At 48.1% G+C, this 10,103-nt stretch overlaps 2 protein-coding genes across 4 annotated transcripts in view; both read left to right on the top strand.

Annotated features, from left to right (window-relative positions):
• eci2 (enoyl-CoA delta isomerase 2) overlaps nt 1–1,205 on the top strand; it is an 8,032-nt gene extending 6,827 nt beyond the window's left edge. For both annotated transcript variants that reach the window (XM_069177609.1, XM_069177610.1), the window contains exon 11: nt 201–1,205. In XM_069177609.1, coding sequence (XP_069033710.1) covers nt 201–356 — 156 coding nt within the window. In that variant the 3' untranslated portion in view covers nt 357–1,205. The remainder of the gene's footprint in view (nt 1–200) is intronic.
• A 70-nt stretch (nt 1,206–1,275) lies between these two features.
• Nucleotides 1,276–10,103, top strand: part of inhbaa (inhibin subunit beta Aa) — a 52,172-nt gene continuing 43,344 nt past the window's right edge. The window contains exons 1-3 of one of the 2 annotated variants that reach the window (XM_069177606.1): nt 1,276–1,707; nt 2,264–2,378; nt 6,713–6,879. The gene's annotated coding sequence lies outside the window, so the exon portion shown is untranslated. Of the gene's footprint in view, nt 1,708–2,257; nt 2,379–6,712; nt 6,880–10,103 lie in introns of both variants that reach the window. The other variant, XM_069177605.1, reaches the window with a different exon arrangement.

Below are 10,103 nucleotides of genomic sequence, written 5' to 3'. Positions count from 1 at the left end.
CACACACACACACACACACACACAAAGTTCATTCACTGGTTTTTGATTGTTGCAATCAAAAATTTTTGATTTTCTCTTGAAATGATGTTTCTGAACATCTCAGTGAAGTTCAACGAAACAGAGACATGAAATTGAAACGTAAGTAGATTAAACCCCCGCCTGTCTGTCTCTGTCTCTGTCTGTCTCCACGTCTCTGTCAGTCTCTGGCTCTGTCCAAACAGCTGATCCGCTCAGTGGAGAAGGAGCGTCTCCACACGGTGAACGATGCCGAGGTGGAGCGTCTAATCGAGCGCTGGACGTCAGAGGAGTGTTTCAACGCTGTCATGAGCTTCTTCCAGGCCAAAGCCAAACTCTGAGTGAGGAGAGTGTGTTTCTGTTGAAGATGAATACTCGTGTTTAATTTGAGATAATAGGAACAGTCGAGGCGTTTCCCACTCAGTAACTCTCATACTGCCTTCAAACCACAGCACCGCCGATCAGCTGATTGTAGAGCCATAAAAATTCATCACAAACATGCAGTTAGACTTTAGGTGCTCCGGACCAGTGAGAGCTCCACCTGGTGGCCGCTCGTTCGGCCTGCACAGTGTGAGCGCAGATAAAAACGCATCGATCACAGGGAGTCTGCAGCTTTAAGGCTGGCTCCGAGTCACGAGCACCAACCGTCCATGATGTCACCGTCAGGTTCTTGGAACGACATCACCGAGGCTACTTCCTGTTTCAACGTGAAGTGTGCTTCAGATGAATCGCAATCAATCCGAGGATCCTCGTGACTTCTCAGCCGGTCGACGTTGGCGTGGTCAGTTTTAATTTTTTCGTTTCTGACCAAATCGCCGCAGAGCTCCTGATATTCCCATGATCGTCTCCGTCCCAGACGCGCTTTTAAGGTTTCTAGATGGCGACATCATCGCAGGTGCTGCAGGTGTGTTATTGTTGGTGTTTGTCCATCAACATTTATTCAAATCTTTCGTTTTAGAGCATTTAGAATAACAAATGAACCGATCAACCTGCCTTAATTCTCTCTGCAGCCTGCACTGTTTCTGCCTGAATGAAATTGCAGCGTGTCTCTAATGTCTCTCATGTCTCTCATGTCTCTAATGTGACTGCAGGGAGTCAGTTTGTTGTCAAAGTGCCTTCAGCTGTTCACTGCTGCTCATCTGTTAGTTTCTCATCAACCTGTCACATCAATAAATGTTTTAATCATCAAAGTCGTGTCATTTGGAGAATTTTAGTTTGTTTTTATTTAATTAATGATTTCAAAAAGCCTTATTTTTTCCATTTTCTGTCAGATTAAAGTCATGATTATTTTCCTGATCTAATAATCTGCCGGTCTCTCCAGAAGTCGAGACAAATAACCCCCCAAAATATTCAGTTTTCTTGGAAAACAAACAAAAACCTGAAAATATTCACATCAAAGAAAAAATATTGGCTAAAATAATTAATATGAAATACAGTGTTTGGGAAGTTAAATTAATTCATATTAATTGAATATAATGAATAAAATGTGTTTTGTATAAAATGAGAACACCGTGATTAAAAATCAGCAGTATATTGCAGTGAAGTCTTTAAATGTTTGTTTTTAGCTTCCTCTCCTGCTGATGCGTCTGCGTGTAGTTCCTCAGCCGATCCAGCAGGCGGCAGCACTCACCTGGAAATAAACCCCAGAACGGCTGTGGAGGAGCTCAGACATGCAGGGAAGCAGAGCGGCAGGTATTTCTTGTTAAAGTTCAAAACTCAGAGCACAGAGAGACGAACCGCATCAACCGACGAGATTATTAAAACAAAACATGGTAAAGACAAGAAAATGAAAAGGGTCAAATAGGTCCATTTCTTTTCTGTCAGTCACAGGAGGGGATATGATAATTATTTAAGTTTTTAGAGTCTTGGACAATAGAAATGTAAAATAAAACAAACTTATATGTCTGGATGTATTTACAGCTGTCGCGGTGATGTTTGTGCCCCTCCCCCCTGACCCCCCCCCCCCCCCCCCCCCCGGTGGAGCTTCACTGCCCTCTACTGGATTGTAAACTATGACATTTAGTAGGCCAACTGTTCTATCTGGCAGTGAAAAATAATTGGTGAATCTGCCCCACGTTTTTCATTTAAGTTCTTGGTCCACGCTGCACCTTTCCACTAAGTTTCATTAAGATCAGGCCGGAAGTTTTTCTGTAATCCTGACAACAAACAAGCAACCGAAAAAAACAAACAAGGAGGTGATGATACTGTAAATTCATTCAACATTGGAGCTTGTGTTCCTCAGCTGCAGCCGACGGTGGACGTGACGGTGGACAAACAGGACCGTCTCCGTCTGTCCAGGATCCAACCAGCCTTCCACAGACCAGAATTCAGCTCAGAGACGTCACGTCAACCCACGGAGGGAGGTAAGCGTCACACACCGGCGACCCTCTGTCACATGTAATGCACCCAATCTTCTACTAGAGGACAGCGTGACTCACGTCAGGTCATGTGACGATGTGTTGAAGTGGTTTGTGAAAGTCATGAATCCTCCAGTTCAGATTCTGTCCGTCACCATCTTTGTTAGTTCGGAGCGGTTTGGAGCAGGAAGTGACCATATTTGGACGAGCTGGGGGAGGAGCCAGCGGTGGATCTGACCGATCATATTGGAAACCTGACGATACTACGTCCCGCCCACCGATAGCTGTAACCTGACTGCACCACAGGCCTGTCAATCAAACAGACACGCCCCCAAAAACAGGTCTTCTTGAATCTTCTTTTCTAATGAATGAGGGATTATTTTCAGATGGACCTCCAGAAAACTAATAAGAAGGAGTGACTTTAGCTAACAACACCGAGATAACTGATGGACACATTTTATTCACTTTGGATTTGATGAGAGAAGTTGAATGGGAGTCTATGGAGCCGGAGGCTTTTTGGAGCCGACCTCTAGTGGCACTCGCTGGTATTGCAGCTGAAGACACTTCTGGATCGGAACCATTTTACAGACCTGAAGCGACGAACTCTTTTATATATCTAGTCTGCGTTTCTTTATCTGGTTGGCTGTAAACATTTACCTCCTCTGCACAGCAGCGCCTCCTGCCGGTGTCTACTGTCCATTTCCATGGAAACAAGCTGCTCAAAGTCTATCAAATGAATGCAGCTCTTGCATTTATTTCCAATTTCTAAGCTACAAATATGTTGAATTAGAAGTTGTGTTTGTTGTGTTGTATTTAAATGATAAGATTGAAATTGATAAGAATGATTAAATAAGTAACATTAAATGAATACTTTGACGCTGAGTGGTTCGGCCCGGACGGGAATCGTGGGAAGCAGGAAATGTGCTTTGTCATTTAGGTTTTAGTTGGTTGGCTGTAAAAAGTTGAAGATGTTCCTGGAGATCTGATTTCGTTTGTGACATCTGTGCTCATATTTAAACCTTCAGGTCGCCCTGCTTTGAAGCCTGAACAGGAAGTGGGAGCTTGTGGCCCCCTGCAGGTCACCGTACTGAAACTCTGCTGTCAGGTTCAACGATGCCGTCCTGAGCTGTGGGACGTCCACTGATGTCTTTTAGCTCCAACTTATTTATGAGGGACGTCGCTGAGCTTCTTTTTCTCTCTGAAACATGTCGGAGGAGTCCGCAGCCTCCCCAGAGCTCCGGACACAAACCCCCGACGTATAAATCTCAGCTCGGCCCCCCCGCCTGCAGCCGGACTGTATGTGGAAATAAGATACTGAGGCAGCGAGTGTACCTGTCGCTGCTCTGACAAACAACGCAGAGCTTTTACCGCTACAGGAGGTGAACGGGCAGTTTTACTGTGGAGTCCCATTTCAGTAATAATCCAATGAGTTGTTAAATGTCCTGCGCAGGTGTGGTTGAACTTCCTGCTCGTTTCCTTAGACTGGAAGTATTTCACTGATGAATTCGGTGTGAGGTGACGTGGAGGTCAGCTTCAGGGTTTCAGGACCGTGACCTTTGACCCAGCGTGGATAAAAGAAACATTTTAGCTCAGTTTTTGGTGTCCACCAGTGCTTGAGGAAAATATCAGGCTCTTTCCCCTCAAACGCGTCTCAAACTGTCTAACTGCTGCTTTTAACAGCTTTTATTTTGAAAGCAGAAACCCTGAGCAGCCACAAAACCAAAATTAGCAGCTAAAAGAGGCTGAAAAGCTGCGTAGACACATTGAAAATGCACCGAAGATTTGAAGCTCTGAAGCGATCTGCAGCTGTTGAACACGTTTTGTCAGACTTCAGATTTATCAAACTTTAACGAACTTCTCGAACTCCTGATGGAAACCAGCTGCTCAGTTCGTTCCAGAGTGTCTTCGGAGGAAGAGATGCAATTTAATCCGGCACAATGGCCTGTTTTAATCGATGTAGTGGATCACAGTTTGGGGAATAATTAGTCTGTCAGAATCTGATCACGTACGCCTCCGCTTTCTTTAAATACGGGTGAAGCGAGAGCGTCTGTGGCCGGTGTGTGTGCTGTCACTCAGTCAGTCAGTGTGGCCTGTCGGGGGGGCGGACACATCCTTCACATGAAATACTAGACAGGTGTCTGGAAAAAAACGGCTGCCAAGTCTGCACTTTTACCATCCGCTCATCCCCTTCCTTCCTCCTCCTCCTCCTCCTCTTCCTCCCCCGTCACTCACATCCCTCAGTGTTTTCTCTCTCCGGTTCTCAGGCTGCCTCCACCTACACCCGACTACGCTATGCTACGCTACGCTACGTCCGTTTTCATCCACAGCTTCTTATTCTACAGTTGTTTCTCCTCAAAGTTCACTTCAGAGTCTTTTGTGGCATCAAGTTTCTGCTTTATGGTCAAAACAGTCGAACACAACAAGAAAAGGTATTTATCTCTTAATGGTAAAACAAAACAACCACAAAGAGACACAAAATGAATACGTGTGTTGAGTTTGAGTTTGAGTTTGAGTTTGGACAAACGAACGGTTCAGCCGCTGCAGTGATTCACATCACGTCAGTCCGTCGTTACTTTCAGACATTTAAATGAAGGTTCTGTTGGTCGTGTCTTCAGGATTGAAACACTCCTCCGTCTCTCTCGTGGTTCGGCTGTAACTGTAGATCTGCGAGCAGCGGGGAGGTTTCCCTCCAACTGTCGGGAGCCAATCAAACCAGCCAGATGACAGGCGCTCCCTGAAGGGACCAATCATCAATCAGTGCCATCGGCTGATGACCTGCCATCTGTCAGAGGGAGGAGAGGAGGGGAGGACGAAGAGGTGCTTCCTCCTTCTTCTTCCTCCTCATCTTTCTCTGATGGATTGACAGAAATACAGCAGAGGGAGAAAGGAGGAAGAGGAAGAGAAGAGGAAGATGAACATGAACAAAGTAGGAGGGAAGGAAAGTGTACGATGAAGAGGGTGAAGAGACGACATGACCGGTTGAAAAAGGACAACAGAGGAAGAGAGTCGTCCATCTTCATCCTCCATTAGCTGAGATCTCCATTAGCATTTGACGGATGGTCGTCAGGAGAGACGGTGGCCTCCAGAGGTCAAAGGTCACTGAGGGTTAAAAGAAACCCCAAAAACCTCACCTGTGATCGCTTTGTCTTCATCTAAGTGTTACCGTCCTCGTTTTTATGTTTTCAGGGCAACACGCCCGCTTACAGCCGAGTGTTTCTGAGCCCATGCAGTGATTTCCACTACAGAATCAGGGACTGTTTCTTTGTGTCACACTCTGTAAACGGTCAACAGAGACCCTCGAAAGGCTTCAGAAAGTCTACGGCGATGAAGCGATGAGCCGGGCGAGGTGTTCTGATGACGTTCACATTTCAAGAGGGGGCGGAGCTTCACCGTCCGAGACCGAAGAAGGTCCCAGTAGAACTCTGTGTTGACAGTCTCACAAATTCACGGTGACACAAAGAAAAGCCAGCTGGTGTTTCCTGACCTCCTGCTTCTTCTTCCTGACACATTTCAAGGGGTTCTTTGGGCGATTTCTGGACTTTGAACCAAAAAAAAACAAAAATAGCCCCGATTCTGTCGTGGAAATCACTGCATGGGCAGTTTCAGGTCCGGTGACATCACTGATGTTCACGTACCAGAGCTGAGTCACTGGTGCAGATGAGACTTGTGGAGAGGAAATGTTTGGTTGGTTGAAGGTGAAACCTGAGCCGACCGTCTGCACCGCCATTACTGGAGGATTCTGGGTAACCCCTCCTACACACACACACACACACACACACACACACACACACACACACATATATGCTGATCAACTGGGATGCACAGACTCAGATGCTGCAGGGCGAGCGGAGGGTGAGACGTTCAAAGACCAAACGCTGCGTTCACGTCCGCCGGGAGAATCCGGCGAAGCGGCTTCGCAGCGTGTTTGAAGCGTCAGAGTGGAGGTTCCTCTTCATGCTGTGATTATTGTGAACCCACTGCTCCTCCACCTGCAGACTCCCGGCTCCACCGCTGATGGAACTGCAATGCATTCTGGTCTCAGCTGTTTCAAAGTTCACTCAAACTGTGGAACAGATATTCAACTTATTAAACCACGATGTGATGTCACAAAACCGCTCTCATCATTTCAACCAATACGACACATTTAGGTTCGATTAGATTCAATTTAAATGTGATTTTTTTTTTTATATATATAGGCATTAATCAAATAAAATTACAGACTCACTGGAGTCAGCAGCTGCAGTAGTTTTTAATTTGAAGGAAAAATGACCTCAAAGAAATGAAAAGAAAGCAAATAATGCAAATTTACTTTTTATTTCTTACTTTCTGTTTTCTTTTAGCTGGATTTCAGCCACAGAAGTCTGAAGGAAACAGAGGAGAGGAAGAAATGAGCCGAGGAAGAGGAGAAAGGTGAAAAGGACGAGGACAGACGAGAGGGAAGGAGTGGAGGAGGTGAAACAGGAGAAGCAGATGTTGAATGGAGAAAGAAGAGGGGTGAAGGTGAGAGGTGAGGGGGAGACGCTGGGAGCTGTCAGTCTGCAGAGACAGACAGGAAGTCATCCACTGTATTTTTATAGCGCTGAATTTACAGGACAGGAACGCAAAGAACCAATGAAGAAGAAGCATGGAAGCAGGAACAAGGCGTCCAATCAGAGAGCTCCACACCCGCTGGCTGCACGGCTAAACTTCTATCCTTTGACTTTTATTTTGAAAGAATGCATCCTGATTACTAAAGGGTCTCTCGGAGGTGGTGTACGTCTCGGAGGTGGTGTACGTCTCGGAGGTGGTGTTCGTCTCGGAGGTGGTGTACATCTCTGAGGTGGTGTACGTCTCTGAGGTGGTGTACGTCTCTGAGGTGGTGTACGTCTCTGAGGTGGTGTACGTCTCGGAGGTGGTGTACGTCTCGGAGGTGGTGTACGTCTCGGAGGTGGTGTACGTCTCGGAGGTGGTGTTCGTCTCTGAGGTGGTGTTCGTCTCTGAGGTGGTGTTCGTCTCGGAGGTGGTGTACATCTCTGAGGTGGTGTACGTCTCTGAGGTGGTGTACGTCTCTGAGGTGGTGTACGTCTCGGAGGTGGTGTACGTCTCGGAGGTGGTGTACGTCTCTGAGGTGGTGTTCGTCTCGGAGGTGGTGTTCGTCTCTGAGGTGGTGTTCGTCTCTGAGGTGGTGTTCGTCTCTGAGGTGGTGTACGTCTCTGAGGTGGTGTTCGTCTCTGAGGTGGTGTACGTCTCGGAGGTGGTGTTCGTCTCTGAGGTGGTGTTCGTCTCTGAGGTGGTGTTCGTCTCTGAGGTGGTGTACGTCTCTGAGGTGGTGTTCGTCTCTGAGGTGGTGTACGTCTCTGAGGTGGTGTTCGTCTCTGAGGTGGTGTTCGTCTCGGAGGTGGTGTACGTCTCGGAGGTGGTGTTCGTCTCTGAGGTGGTGTTCGTCTCTGAGGTGGTGTTCGTCTCTGAGGTGGTGTACGTCTCGGAGGTGGTGTTCGTCTCTGAGGTGGTGTTCGTCTCTGAGGTGGTGTACGTCTCTGAGGTGGTGTACGTCTCTGAGGTGGTGTACGTCTCTGAGGTGGTGTACGTCTCGGAGGTGGTGTACGTCTCGGAGGTGGTGTACGTCTCTGAGGTGGTGTTCGTCTCGGAGGTGGTGTTCGTCTCGGAGGTGGTGTTCGTCTCTGAGGTGGTGTTCGTCTCTGAGGTGGTGTTCGTCTCTGAGGTGGTGTACGTCTCTGAGGTGGTGTTCGTCTCTGAGGTGGTGTACGTCTCGGAGGTGGTGTTCGTCTCTGAGGTGGTGTTCGTCTCTGAGGTGGTGTTCGTCTCTGAGGTGGTGTACGTCTCTGAGGTGGTGTTCGTCTCTGAGGTGGTGTACGTCTCTGAGGTGGTGTTCGTCTCTGAGGTGGTGTTCGTCTCGGAGGTGGTGTACGTCTCGGAGGTGGTGTTCGTCTCTGAGGTGGTGTTCGTCTCTGAGGTGGTGTTCGTCTCTGAGGTGGTGTACGTCTCGGAGGTGGTGTTCGTCTCTGAGGTGGTGTTCGTCTCTGAGGTGGTGTACGTCTCGGAGGTGGTGTTCGTCTCTGAGGTGGTGTACGTCTCTGAGGTGGTGTACGTCTCTGAGGTGGTGTTCGTCTCTGAGGTGGTGTACGTCTCTGAGGTGGTGTTCGTCTCTGAGGTGGTGTTCGTCTCTGAGGTGGTGTTCGTCTCTGAGGTGGTGTTCGTCTCTGAGGTGGTGTGTGTTTCATGTTCTGCATCTTTGGTCCTGTGTTTAACTGCAGCTTTGTACTCAGCTGAAGCCCTCTGTTCAGAAACAGAGGATCAGTCCACCGTCCGTCCCGGGAAGACGCAGGAAGAGGAGGAGGAGTGGACCGAAGTCAGACAGAAGTCATTGATTTGTTAAGAAGAGGTTCATGAGAGACGAAAGCAGGAAAGGTTTTGCTGGAAGGGAGAAAACACGAAGAGACTTGATTTTTGCTTTAAACAAGTTGAGCTGCAACACAGACGAATAAATCCAGAACATAATACAGTCACAGCAGTGCAGCGGTTAGCATGGTCGCCTCAGTGAAAAGGTTCCGGGTTCCAATCCCGGCCTTCCTGTGTGAGTCTGCATGTTCTCCGTGTGCCTGCGTGGGTTCTCTCGGTTCTCCGGCTTCCTCCCACCATCCAGAAACATGCTATCAGGTTCATTGGTGGTTCTACAAATGTCCCTGAGGTGTGAACGGTCTTTGTTTCCGTCTGTCTCTATGTGTCCCTGTGATGGACTGGTGACCTGTCCAGGTGAACCCCGCCTTCACCCAATGTGAGCTGGGATAGGCTCCGCCCCCCGTGACCCTGTTCAGGATAAAGCGGGTGGAGATGATGGATGGATGATACAAAGTAGAATTTAAAATATAAACTAATGAATACACAGAATACAGTAAAACTCACTTAGCAGCATTTATATATAAATGAAAACACGTGAACCTTTTCGGTGTCGGAGGAACCACCCGTCTGTTCAGGGCTGTGGAGGGAAGTCTGAAGCCCTGCTGCAGCGCCCCCTAGAGGGCCAACATGCTCATTAACCTCTGCAGTTTAAAACAGTGGTGATTGAGCAGGTTCGTGGTTTATCCGTATTGTCTGTTATTCAGCAGATATTAAGCAGTCGGACATGAACCCCTCATTACCGGAGACCCAACGGTTCTGATCACAGGTCGGCAGTTCTGGACTCATCGGAGCGCCAGAAAGAAGTTCATAAAACAGTGTTCTTGAGCTGCAAGTGTTTCCATAAGATCCAGCGGTGATGCTGCATGAATATTTAAATAGAGTGAATGTAAAACTGCTCTCTGATTAAATCCTGGCTGGTAAATGTCATGTGAGGACAGGTATGAGGCTGCAATACCCCCCACCCTCCCCCACACCCCCCTTCAATCTGCACGACTCCCCAGCTGATGCATTTGCATTCCCGCTGCCCTAGCAGTCATCTGAATGTAAATGCTGAGCTGATTGCAGAGTCTCCGGTGGGAGGAGGACGTGAGGACGTCAGGCTGCAGGCGGCGTGTCCTCAGTGAGGTCACAGAGAAAACCCGTCCGACACCGACACCACAATCAGGTCTGCAGGAAACACGCAGGAGGACGAGGCGGCGAAGTGACTCGTCAACTGACAGGAAGTTAAAGGTTCGGTGTCGCGGTGCTGCTGCGTCTTTACCAACTGAACAAACATCGTCGGAACTGTCGACCGTTTCTGGCAAGTTACGAACAAAATCGCCTCAATAAGTC

The sequence above is a fragment of the Embiotoca jacksoni genome, unplaced genomic scaffold (genome assembly GCF_022577435.1).
Source record: "Embiotoca jacksoni isolate LCO1_2020_lvr unplaced genomic scaffold, fEmbJac1.0.p SCAF_75, whole genome shotgun sequence".
Taxonomy (NCBI): Eukaryota; Metazoa; Chordata; class Actinopteri; family Embiotocidae; genus Embiotoca; species Embiotoca jacksoni.
The sequence above is the reverse complement of the archived record's forward strand: the minus strand, read 5'-3'. Positions and strand labels throughout refer to the sequence as shown.